Source organism: Mus musculus, chromosome 8 (assembly GCF_000001635.26).
Source record: "Mus musculus strain C57BL/6J chromosome 8, GRCm38.p6 C57BL/6J".
Lineage (NCBI taxonomy): Eukaryota > Metazoa > Chordata > Mammalia > Rodentia > Muridae > Mus > Mus musculus.
Window position 1 is genome coordinate 47885206 of NC_000074.6, and position 13748 is coordinate 47898953.

A 13748-nucleotide genomic window follows, 5' to 3' on the forward strand; every position below is an offset into this window, starting at 1 on the left:
CCAGAGCGATTCCTTCCTACCTGTGAATCCTCAGAGTGTGAAGGCAAAGCATCCTCGCCTCAACTCAGAAACATAATCCATCATTTGAATACAGAGCGCACTTAGAGCTCACTGCTAGTTTACATTTCTGAGTTTTGCTTGTTGAAGGTGATTTCTCTGCTGTCTCGCTCTGCAATCGGAGCATTTCCTCCACCCCCTCCTCTGCTCACCTCCGATGCTCATTTCCATCTCTACTGGCTTTCTTTTCCTTTCTCCCTGGGTCTTACTCCCCGCTTTCCTCCCTCTCTTGACCTCACTATAAAAACAGGACCGTGGTTGGATGGCTCACTCGTGTTTTGCTGGCTCTTGTTATAGAGCGACAGGCTGAGCTAGCTTCTGCCTTTAAAATGAAGTACCATGACTTCACTTTTTTGTGTTTGAATGAAAAGGAGCTTTTTTTTAAAAAAAACTTTAAACCGTTTATATCTGAAAGAGATTTTCACTTGTGTGCTTAGTCTGGAAAATGGGGACCACGTGTGTGCTTTTGATTGGCTAAGTGTTGCCATCATTTCCACTTAAGGAGGTGGCACAGGGTGTCCTGGTGTCCACCTAGGCACAAGCCACACTACTGTTTAGGCCACAGTCAGATCTGAGGGCATAAACGGAAAAAACAGAGGCAGAAAGATATTTGGTTCATCCAACATAAAACTGTTGTACCAAGTACAATGAAATCTCAAGGATAAATCACATAATTCCAGATGAAACAAACAAACAAATCCCACTCTAAGTTGAAGTGAAATGTTACAGAAACCTGCAGTGGGATTCTACTCAACATTCACTTTCACAGCCACTTAAGGAAAAAAATAGGTAGGAAGAGAGGTAGACAAACAAACAGAAAGATAGACAGATTCTTCCATAGAATTAGCAGTGAGGTTTTTTTTTAAGTCTGCCCTCTGGTCCTACCAGCTTTCCCAGCGTTTTAGAGGTGTGGTGATAACAGAAGAAGAGAAAAAGCTTTCTTTTCCTTAGATATTGTATCTTTCTGTTCTTGGTTCATTCTAAAAAAGCCCAGATTTCTACACAAATGTCTATTTTTTTCCCATGGAATGTTTCTAACCAAGTCTTAAAGTCCCATCAGGAAGGATGGGAACCTGGCAGAGGACAGACGAAGAAATCAGCTGAGTGTCTTAAAGGACACCTTCCGTGCTCTCTGCGGTCATACGGCTATGAAAACCATAGGCTTCTCTCTTCCAGGAGATATCTGTAGACACGTGACTGGGAGAGAAAACAGGGGTTTCCATAGGCTGGGAATGGCATGGGCTCTTCCAGAACTGGCCACCTTTTCTTACATCTGCCTCCCTTTAACCTGACCCATCTTAACGCTACCCCAGCGGCCTACTATCATTTAGAATTGGATAGCAAAAAAACCAAGAACGTGGCAAATGAGAGCAGCAGGCTTCTTTGCAGAGTCTCACCTGCCCTGACTCCCCTGTGACAGATCAGGCTGGATCCCGCATAGTCTCTGGGACTGACGGAAAGGTGGACAGAATCCCAGGGAGAGCTCAGAGCCTTTTTAGTCTAGGCCATTCAGGCAGTCCTACAGCACAATCTTGAGAAGGCGGGCAGTGGTCCAGGACACAAAGTTAAATTTCTCACTCTGGTTTTCTTTGGCTCATCTTCAATGATTAAGAAAAAGTTCAGACCTTTTCAAAGTGTATAGATTTTTTTTCCAAGTATTTTTGTAAGTTGGATTCCTGGCACAGAGCTTTAAGCCTTTTATTTCTATGTTTCTTTGAGAAATGCCTTATGTAATTGGTATATCTCTTTTTTTTTTTTATTACAGAGCTTAGAATTGCTGTAAAGTCAATTTTAGCATTTAATACTCACTGTTGCAGCGTTTCAAAGCCTTGCTGCTTATAGAGAAGTTCTTGCTTCATGTGGGAGAGTTCTCTTTTCAGCTTTTTAACCTTGCAAGAGAAATCAGGGCAGCCATTAATGTTCGTGAAGTAGTAACAGCACATTATTTCAGAAGATAAGAAGGAAGCAAGCTGATAAACCTTTTACCACATCTCAGTTACAAACATTCCAAGGGACCATGAGTTATCAGTGTCGGATAACTCCGTAGCTACCTCTGCTCTCTGTCACTTACTCAGCAGCACTGTGATGAGCTGGACAGCATCGGGTCTTTGCTTTGTGTTAAGCAGCCAGTCAGAGTCGAGTGAGGACCTGGAGCCATGGATATCTAACTCTATACCCAACTTCTCCCCTTCTGTTACTGGGCTCTGGGTGACCAGCCATGCCCTGGCTCCTCACACATGCCCACTGGCACATGCCTCAGGGACCACACACACACACACACACACACACACACACACACACACACACACACGATCATACTTTGCCTGAGGCTCTGCCCAGCCTCCCAAGGGTGACTCCTTCCACTCGCCTCTGAGTTAGTTCATGTGTCACCTTCTCATTAGCACTTCTCAGGTCACTTTACCCCAGACTATTCTTCAATAGCTGCATGGGTGCTCTGTCTGCCATGGGACACCAGGCTACATGGGTGCTCCGTCTTCCATGGGGACACCAGGCTGCATGAGTGCTCTGTCACCCATAGGGACAGTAGGCTGCATGGGTGCTTGTCTGCCATGGGGACACTAGGCTGCCTGGAACCACAGATATCCCAAACATCTGCAAGGGTTCTAAGCAAACCAAGCGATTAATAAATCTGTGTCATCACACTGATAGAAACACTTCTCCTGCTATCTGTTATGGTCTTTGGCAATAATGATGTGACAGCTTGACAGCTTACCAAAGCTGTACCTGCCTGGTGTTTAGTCATAATCTAATGAAGGCCTTCACATGAGCGGCAGGAACTTCCTTCCACATATCAAGTGATAGCTTTAAAAAGTAAACTCTATTGTACCTTATTTTAGTGTTTCTGAACTTTTATTTTTTGTTTTCTATTTATTTTACTCCTTCTGAAGTATTTATTGACTCTATCCTGTGGCCAGGTCTGGGTCGGAGGCATGGACAGACACGGCCTCTCACCCATCCTACCCGCAGGGTCCTTACAGAAGAGCCAGGTTCTGTAGACAAAGTCCCCAGTGAAAGGACGCTTTCCAAACATTGAGGAAACGTTCAGCACATGATGAGATAGACACACAAGGCTCTGGGGCTCAGGTCGGTGTAAGGCCGTCTGAGGAAACGGCCTAGGTGGGGTAAGAGTGAGTGAGTGTGCTCTCACTCGGTAGGAAGGGAAGGTGCTCAGCGTGGGACAAATGCCCAGATCATAAAGCCACGTGATTCTCAGGATTAAAGAATGCTCCTGTTGCTGGGTCACACGGAAGAGGAAGCCTGGGCTACAAAACGTCAGGGATGGAGTCTTGAAGCCATGTTGAAGATTAATATCTCATGGTAAGAGCAACGAGAACTGTCCTGCGCATACACACACGCGTATGTGTGTGTGTGTGTGTGAGTGTGTGTGTGAACTTGACACAACCTTTCTGGAAGAACCTTAATTGAGAAAATGTCTCCATTAGATTGCCTATTGGCATTTTCTATTGGCATTAATCGAGCATTTTCTTGACTGTGATGGGCAGTGCCCCCCACCCTGGAAGGTGGACCTGAGCAGGCCAGCATGAGGGCTGCGAGCGGGCCACTCTAAGGCTTCTGCTTCCTCGAGTTCCTGCCTGACTTCCCTCTGGGACGGACTGTGCCACAGAAGTGTAAGGCAAATAAATCCTGCCTTCCCCACGTTGGTTTGTTTATGGTGTTTCATCACTGCACGGGAAAGCACACTAACACAGGAATCAGGGAGGGATTTTATAGCAAGCTCTGCTCTGTGATGTTGAAGGATCACAGTGATGACTGCCCTGGTGGACCAGAGGGGCCTGTGGTGCCTGCTTCCTGTGCGCCAGGATAAGGGCAACTGCTTCAGAGAGCAGAGCACAGACGAGGCAGAAATCCACAGGACCTGGAGTGCTGGGGAGGGGAAAAAGTAGCAGAGACCCCTTCTGAGTCCTGGCTTGGTACCCCAGCTCCCCCTCCCCCGAGGAGGAAACTACCTTCCCAAAGAGCAGAGCTGTATCTGAAGAGACACTGTAGGCGAGTGCAACATGTGGATTTGATTTTCAAAAAGTGTCTAGATTACAGAAAGAAAGCTGACTCAGAGATGTGTGAAGATACGAATATGAGATCAACAGTAAAAGCCTCAAATGCCTTCATCATCCAGAAACCCCAAAGAGACAAAATAAATGGAGAGAGTGGAGGGCGGGGGCATCCTGAGTGTGAGAGGTCAGAAGGAAAGGCAGGCGCTGTGTGAGTCATGTCTCTGTGTAGACAAGCACAGCACTTTGATTAAAGTACATTAAAATTCAGTATTTTATGCCTTAAGCTCAATCTGTCATTTCACTTTGTGCCCATTTATACTGTATCATGGAAAATACATGCAATATATTTCTAGAAGTATGGCCAATGTTATCAGAATGCAGAGAAGAAAGATGGGTGGGGGTACCTGGTGGAGACAGATGGACACTCTGGGACAGAAGCTGCGGTGTCAGCAAAGACTGACAGAGCATTCACAGAGCATGGGAGAGACATTAGCCATTCGCACGTCAAAGGAGCCACAAGTAATCCACAGGTCACTGCCTGGGTACTTGTGGATCTGACAGCATATTCATCCTTTTTGTTAAAAAGACAATAACCTTCTATTTAAAACAAAATTAAAAAGTGTATCAAGAAGTCAATAGCAACTGAAGAGATAGGCTGAAACCTGCCTTTACTTCTGAAAGGAGAGTTGGGAGAAACTTATCGCGACCGTGTAGAGCTGCTGAGTTACGCCAATCAGTGCCGCACACTGACAAAAGGTGGTGTCCTCAGAGTCACTGGGGATAGAATGACAGGCCAATTTAAATGTTTCAGATAGTCCCTGTCTCAGAGATACTAGCACACTTCACATTCGCCACAGTGACGACCAAGAGGTGAAGACAAACGCGCAGAGGAAATACGCTGTGAGCCTCCAATGAAACAGCAGTTAGGTTCACCAAAAAAATCAGACGATGCTGCGGGATGTGTCAGCACAGATGGGCCCTGAGGACACCACATTAGACACACGAAGCCACTCACAGAAGAATAGAGAGCACATGGTTCTACTTACAAGGACCACGTAAGCAGACTCAGACTCACAGGGGGAGAACAGCGTCCGGGGACTGGGGGAGGGGCACTGGGAGCTGCTGTTCTGTGGGCAGTAAGCCTTCATTTATACAGGGTACCATATGCCACTGTGGGCACAGGGCACCTACAGTCAGCGATTCAGCACCGCACACTCAACGTGTGTTAGAGCTCATGGTAAATGCCTATCACTCATAATAAAAACTAACATTCAAAAAATCTAAAGCTGAATTCTGACCACCCTGACCTCTGGATTGTATTGTGTATGGAGTAGGACGTAGGAGGTAACCTGAGCTGCCTTGGCTTCACGTTATCTACCTAACACTGGCTGCAAGCACAACCTTCCTAGCTTAGGGAGTCTGGCACGTTACCGGAATGGTTCTTACTTCCCAAGTATTGATTTTAAAATCAAATGGATTTTGTTTTTTAGCTGTGAAACAATTCACTCCCATTATATTGACTAATGAGAATAGATCTTGGCTTCCAGGCAGACGTTTTTTCTAACTGTTCTCTGGTTTGTGCGGATGGCCTTCCACTCACCTTCCTCACTAGCTACGAGAAGAGCATGGGGCTGTGTTTGTGCTCCACTCCAAAGGACCCAGCAGGAGGATCAGGCCAGTGCGACCAGGGCTGATTGGTCTGCATGCCGAGTGCACGCAGTATAGCACACGCTGTAGCCCTCGCTCTGCACGGAGGCAGTCACGGGCAGTTCTACTACACCCGCATTATCCCAACCACTCCACCTTCAATTCTCACAATTATGTGTGATAGCAACATAATTCGAATGCTTATAATGTATGTGAGGAGTATGGGACCCGAGGAGAAAACAGTGGGGAATCCAACAGAGCTGTGTGGAACCCAGGACCCAGGTGATGTTTTATAGCTCCAGTTAGAGTTACAGCAAACTGGGCTACGAGAAACCTGTGGCCCTTCCTTTCAACTTAGAAGTGTCCATATTCCTTGGTCCGGCCCAGACCTGACGACAAGCAGGGGCCCACACGTGGATTCGGCAGAGTCGGCGCCTCCCCTCATGCCTGAATTCCCACAGCAGTAACCACCATCTAATTTTATATGCAGGCTTCCTTGGAATCAAACCTGCAACCCAGAGTGCAGAGTCAGAAGCAAGAGAGACACTCAGGACCATTGCACACTCCCTGCTTTCTCTACTGACTGAGCCAAAGTAGCTGACACTTTAAACTGACTTCAAAGTCATTTCTGAAAACTAGGAAGACACCGAGATGGAGTATGTATGGCTGGAAACCACAGCTACTCTGCCCACTTGGCACAGTCCTGGAGCACTGTTGTGTTTCAAAAGCAGGAGGCTGAGGCTGAGGAGGAGCAGGGGGAGGAGCATCGGGAGACAGGCAGGTTTCCCAGGCTTGCCCCTGAGGTGAGCCCAGCAGCATTAAAGCTCTAACGAGCAAGGTGGTATTTTACTAATGAGTAGCGTCCCCTTTCGCGGTCACTCCACTGTCGCGCAGGCAGCTCCTCTATAAGACGAGAAAGGGCAACTGTCACCCTGCTCCCTCTGGAAATCTTTCCACGACTCCCACCCTGCTCCCAATCTGCACCACATCTCATCAACTCCGGATAACAAGAGGGCCAAGAACACCGTTTTTAAACTTTAAAAACACAGAGGAAATCAGAACCCCAGACGCTGCTAGAACCATTTCTGACGACTAATTAAAGGGTTTCTGCCCTAAGAGAAAAGATGTCAAAAAAAAAAATTAATACTTCAATAAAAAAATGTTTATAAAACCTTTGTGAAAAAACCCTAAGAACATCTAGGAATTTACTATCTGAAAATAAAAATAATACAGAACTATGTAAGCATTCTCTATAAACACACACACACAAAATCGACCAGCAAGTTATCACATAGCTCAACAATTCCACTCCAAGCAAATATCCAGAGAAATGGAAGTGTATCTTCTCCAATATGTATGCATGCGTACACACAGAACACACGTGTCTACAGAATGCATGTGTGTCCACAGAATGCATGTGTGTCCACAGAGTACATGCGTGTCCACAGACTCACAGACACGGTCACCTATGAATCAGATCATCACTGTCTGATGGAAGGATACAGACAGTCTGCTCCTTGATGCTAGAAAGGACTGTTGCTTTGATACATGCTACCAGACAGAAGGGACCTTTGAAACATCACTGAAACAAAGAAGCCAACTAAAGAAGGCATATTCTTAGAGCTGACTGTCTCAGTCAGTGCTCTATTGCTGTGAGGAAACACCATGACCACTGGCGCTCTTACGAAAGAAACCTTTTAAATCAGAGCTTGCTAAGCCCAAATTTCAGAGGTTTCTCTGTTGCAATCATGGCAGGAAGCATGGTGGCACAAAGGCAGGCATGGCTTTGGATGGAGCTTAGAGCTAAATCCTGATCTGTAGGCAGCAGAGGAAGAATTGGGCCTGGCACGGGCTTTTGAAACCTCAAAGACCACCTCCCTCCATGACACACCTTGTCCAACAAGGCCACACCTCCTAATCCTTCTCAAACAATGCCACGCCCTGATGACTTGTCTACATATGAGCCTCTGAGGAGCCATTCTTATTTAAGCCACCACACTGACATTTGTGTGAAATAGCCACAACACACAAATCTAGGGATGCAAGACAAAATGCTGGCTACAGCCTGCAGCTTGAATGGCTGAAGAAGAGGTGTGTAGAGTGATTAGTCACTGTTAATGGGGACAGGTTCAAGTGTTCTACATTTAGATTATGATAATGAGGGGTCTACCTAGTCTGAAACCCACCAACCTGTCCATTTGGTGGCTTCCCATTAAAATTTTAATGTGTGTTATTTTAAAAGGATGAAATATTACTTAAGAAAGTTGTTAAATTAAAAAGTACAATAAGAAAAATTAAAAAGATGGAATATAGAAATAATTACATTACAAACTGATTAAAGTAGCCAAAAATAAATTCAAGTGGTAACTGGACAATCTCTTATTTTAAATTAAACCCCAAGATCTTCACAGTGTTCTGTGGGGCTTGTGTGCCATCTTTACTTCTCCACTGGCCCATAAGCCAGCTCTTCTCTGCGCTTACTCCCAGCGATACATGCATGGGCGACCTTTGACATCGTGCTGTACCCAGAACACCCTGCGCTTTTCCACACCATAACCTTACCCTAGCTCCTCTCATCAAACTGGCTTCTTCACCACCCCTGCCAATTTTTGGTAAATGTCACCTTCTTAATGGCGCATACCCTGAACACCTGGCCCGACCCTGAGACGGAGTCTCCTGTGTTGCTCATACTATATGCAGTAGTGCTCACTGCCTCTTGGCTTAAAGACCTAAGGCCGAGTGAAGCCAGGCTGTGCAGAGGGAAAGGGCTTGCTGTGCACGCCTAACAACTCCTGCAACCACACACAAGCTACAGAATTGACTACACAAGGTGCCCTCTGACTTCCACATGCACACAGGGCACAAGTGTACACACACACACACACACACACACACAAAATTTTAAAGACATGAGTAGCAGCTCAGACTTATCTATCGGAAAGGTTCTTCCCCTTTACTGTGTTACTATTTTAAGTAAATCATATTTACATGCTAAGCTGTGTTTTCCTAGGAAGAAGCCCAAGCTGGTCATAATGTATTATTTTTAAATGTTGCTGTAATTACTTTAGGATTTTGGCATCTAGGCTAATATGCCTGACATATATATTTTTAAAAGTCTCACCTAATCCACATATATAATTCGCTGTTAAACATATTTGTTTAATCTTGTTTCTCTGAAATGTCAACATTTGTACAATGCAGGTTCGTTCGTTTTGTTTTGTTTCGAGCTGGCTTTTTGCTTTATTTTGCTTTGATGACTGAGTCTCACCATGTACCCCTGGCTGGCCTGCAGCTTGTTATATACACAAGGCTGGCTTCAAACTCAGAGAGACTCACCTGCCTCTGCTTCCCAAGAGCTGGGACTAAAGGCATGTGCTACCCTGCCTAGCTTGAGTCAATTTTGATCAGTAATTTAATTTTTTTTCTCATTTCATCTCAAATTTTAAATGTAATAAGTATAAGTTTCTTATGATATTTGCTATTTTGGAAGTGATAGTTTTATGTTTTGTGTTTTTTAAAGAATGTTTGCCCTCCCCCCCCCTTTTTTTTTACCTCTTTTTGATTCTTACTTTAGAGTCAATCCTGACAGGCAGCTGTCAATTCACAAGTGTGCTCAACAGCAAGAAGACGGAAGGAGCCTGGACATCCATCCCCAGAGGCCCAATAGAAACGCAGCACACGCACACAACGGGCTGCGCTCAGCTACAAGGAGAAACGAGATGTGGGAGAACTGATGGATCTGGAACTGGTACACTGAGGGAACCCACACTCACAGACAGATAGATACTACACGTTCTCTCCTACACAGAACCTGGCATGTGTGCAGGTCTTGTATGTCATGAAACTACAGAGGGCACCATCAGAGCAAAGAGGTATAAGACCAGACAGAGACTACCTGGGACCAAAAGATATGTAATCTTTTCTATTAAAACAAAAACAAAAACAAAAACAAACTTATTTTGATCTCTGTGCGATGATACGTGCCTTTAATCCTAGGACTGGATGGCAGAAGCAGGTGGATCTCTACAAAGTCAAGGCCAGCTTGGTCTGTATAGTGAGCTCTAAGCCAGCAAGTGTTATGCTTGTTTTATCCTTTTATAATTTCAGATAAGCGTACAATGTATTTCAAGCACATTCACTCTCTAGGTCCAATAACGTGTCTTAATCTAAAATAATTCCCTTCAGTCTACTTTAAATTATTTTCCTGTTCTGCCTGGCTGTTTGTCCGGCTGATCATTTACAAGTGGATGTCTCCATCTGCCAATGCTGTCTGTTCAGACTACGTTCTTTCCTAGAGAAGTCCACTGTATTTAATTTTGCAAACTGCTGCAAGCACGGTAAAGCTAAGGGTGCTGAGAGTCGGAGCGAGAGGCTCATGACTCACACGAGTGAGAAGAATAAGAAGCCCTCAGCAGCAGTGTCAATGAGAGCGTCCATCCGTACGTGTTATTCAGCCTGCAGTACAGTGAGCGCCCTTACAAAGTAGACAAAGTACTAGAGAAAAAGAAATAAAATATCATTAAGTCCATGCTATAACTGTTATATCTTTCAAGGCCTGGCACTGATTTTTTGAGAGAAGGGGGGCGCAAGCGAGTTATGAAGTGACTTTGAAGTTATTAGCAGGGCACAGGATACTGCTTATGTGGGACGGTCTTCTCTCAGTTTCTCTGCTTCCTCTTTTTCTTAGTCATATAATTTTCAATTTCATTCCAAATCACTATGAAAGTTGTGCTGTATTCTTCAGCCAGACATCAACTATCAATAAGCAAATTGCTCTAAACATCCTAAGAATGAACCATCTAACACAAACGCTGGGGTGACAAGTTAGCACATGCTATGTGTGACTATCCCTTCACCTCAAAATCAGATCAGCCACATCTGGAACTCAGAATGCAGACAAAGCCTGTGCGTGTGCGTGTTTATATGATGGTCTTAGTGGATTTTCCAGCCTGAATGTAGAGCCTACTCAGGCTGACATCTGCAATCCTTGCAATCCTCCTGCATCAGCGTTCAACATGCTGGGATCCTAGGCATGTACCACCACCCTTACTTTAAGCTAAAGTTTATACAAAATACAAATACAAAGACCTTTCATGTGTGCCAAAAGTCAATCTGTATTTGTAGTGATTTATATCAAGTATGTTACTATGATTTTATTACATCATTTAGAACACTTGAAGTGAAATATTTCATATTATTCATTTCAACTCTATTCATGGTTATAAATCAAACCTTAAATTTAAGTGTGGGGGACTCCAGGATGTAGCTGGCATGAGCCTTCACTCATGTGGAGCTGGGGTCTTTGGTGATACATGTATGTAAGAGTCATCCATTTTGGCAAGTAATCTCTTGCCCATGTTCCTACGAAGTGACCCTCCCAGATCACCAGGATGGACCAAGTAAGGGTTGTTTCTTGGCCTTCCTCCTTCGTTAGTTCCCACCTCCGACATCAGTTTATGAAAGGAGCGTTGTGTACAGGGATGCTGCTGGCTAGGCTAGGCCAGCCCAGACAAGCCAGGGTGTCCCAACCGCAGAGACTCTACAGCGAAACCCATCCCCTCCCCAAGTGCTGCCCACCCCAGACTTGAGGAGTTAGCAGAGCCAGGCAAAGTGCTCATCTGGCTCTAGCTCCGGCCTCGCGGCGGCGGCGGCGGCGGTGGCGGCGGCAGCAGCAGCAGCATAATCGGGGTCTGACTACTTCAAAGCCATTTCACCTGCCCATCTGCACCAGTGACAGAGGTGAGGGCGGGGCGGGTGACCCCCTCACATCCTCCTGTCACAGAAGCACCTCTCTCTGACTCACCTGGTAGCAGCAAGGCAACAAACAGATGTGCTACATACCTAATCAAGACCAGAAATCCTGGCACAACGTAAGCCTTGCCAAAGACGCAGTGAGAAACAGATCTGGAGCCGTGACCACTTGGCGGTCTCCTGAGACCCCTGGCTGACAGCCCTTATGACTATTTGTATGAGGGGCCTTAACACGCTTTTGTTTTTAACCACTCCTCCCAAAGTTTGAACAGTTCTTTCCTTAAATGCACAGACTCCAGTAGCCTACTGTGGCTATGACTTGCGTTATAAAAGATAAGTATGGAAACTGGTTAATATTTCCAAGGACAGTAATAACTCCCTAAAAAGTCACAATCAAGTAGTGGTAGATGAGTGAGTCTTAGCAAAAATGCCTTCATTTCTGTGTTCTAAAATTAAGTTATCAAGCTGAAATGAATCACAGTAACATACAGACACAATGGCAAGGTATTTGAGGCATGGCATGGTGGTCTTAAAAACTGAAGAGAGAACTGCAGACAAACTGACAGGCAAGAGGGCCAACATTTACTACAGGATCACACACATCCCCTCTCCACATGGTTTTCTAAGTTAAATGAAGACGACCCAGACTTCCAGTCTATGGAACCCGGATCTGCACTTTGGGGTCTCGTTTCTGTTTTGTCCTGGAGCCTGAAAGTAGGGCTGCTGCTAAGTCAGACCCTCAGGCCACACATGAACCCACATGTAGAGTTTTCTTGTGCCTTCTTAAAAAAAAAAAAAAGAACAACTGCACACATTGTAAGGAAACTAAACCAAACGGTCTAACTGAAGCCCTGACCACATTGGATCGCTGTCTTTTTTGAGGACCCTGCAGAGAAGGTGGGTAAAGACAGCGACTGAGGCCTGGGAAACAATGGGTAGGTACTCAGGCCTACAGGGCTCAGCCAGAGGTGACAACTTCAGTCTCATGGAAGCTGATGGAGTTTGCAGGGGACATTCCATGGGCTCATGGGCAACTTTGAGAGCTCTGCCTGAGAGCCAGGGTAAACTGGAGCCAGACCCACCCTTAGAGATTGGGGACTGAATTACAGTCATTTGCAACTCTGACTGGATTTAAATCATCTGCCCCAAATGCCTATAAGAAGCAATGCTAAATGCTCTGAAAAATGCAAGACGGCCCAAAGCTTCAAATTGTCTTTGCCTTTATACACATGCGCTGTATGGCTTAAATGTAAGCATCTGTAAGGACCAAGAACTGACCGGAAGCCAACAGAAAAGCAGCCTACACCCAAGGGCCCCAGGACAGGAGGTCCAGGAACCGGGTTAATTGAGGCATGGAAATATAAAGTGACTATAATGTATATTAATGTGTAGAATGTGGGCAAAGACTAGAAACCAAACTAAACAAATAAAACCATTTAAAAACAAACACATAAGTAGAATTCAGCTGAAATAAGTAACAATGATTTAAAAAAATCTCCAGGTGTTTGAAAATGAAGCAACATACTATATTTGGAAGCACACGATAGTAAAAATTCAAAATCTATGGGATGTAAGCAAAAGTCGTATGTATTAAGTGATTTAGAGCCTTAGTACAAATATTTGGGAGCAAGATGGTTGAAACCCTGGCAATATCCATCAAAAGACAGGAGGTGGGTCAGCCTGCTTGTCTCTGTTTTGAGGTACAGGCTGGCTAAGCTAGTCCTACTAAAAGATGTGCTCATTCTGACAAACCAATTCCACTCTTCTATCAAAATGGTATACATGGAGCTGGGCAGTGGTGGCGCACACACCTTTGATCCTAGCACTCGGGAGACAGAAGCAGGGGCAGGTAGTCTCTGTGAGCTCAAGGCCAGCCTAGCCTACAATGTGAATCCGAAGACAGCCAGGGTACAGAGAACCCCTGTTTCCAAAAACAAACAAAAGAAAGTGTACATGTCTGCACCAAAAAAAACATGTAAGATGTGTACATATGGGCCTCGTTATTAGTGGTCAGGAGCTGGAATAAGGACGTACATCATTGTACAACAGACATCTCTGCCTACCAAAGCTTTAAACATGACTGTGGACGTAGATGTGGAAGAATCCAATCCTGAAATAATGTCCTGGGAGCACTCGGGCTTTACAAGTGCCAAGGAAGGCATGAGGCTCCATGCTAGCAAGGCACACGGGGCTTCCAGGGAGAATGGCTGTAGGGCACAATGTGAGAGGACGCAGCAGCGTTTGCAGTTATGATGGGAA

General features: G+C 45.2%; 1 protein-coding gene across 1 annotated transcript in view; it reads right to left on the reverse strand.

Moving 5' to 3' along the window:
* Positions 1–13748, reverse strand: part of Wwc2 (WW, C2 and coiled-coil domain containing 2) — a 164463-nt gene that overhangs the window by 59124 nt on the left and 91591 nt on the right. The window contains exon 5 of the mRNA NM_133791.5: positions 1867–1946. Coding sequence (NP_598552.2) covers positions 1867–1946 — 80 coding nt within the window. The remainder of the gene's footprint in view (positions 1–1866; positions 1947–13748) is intronic.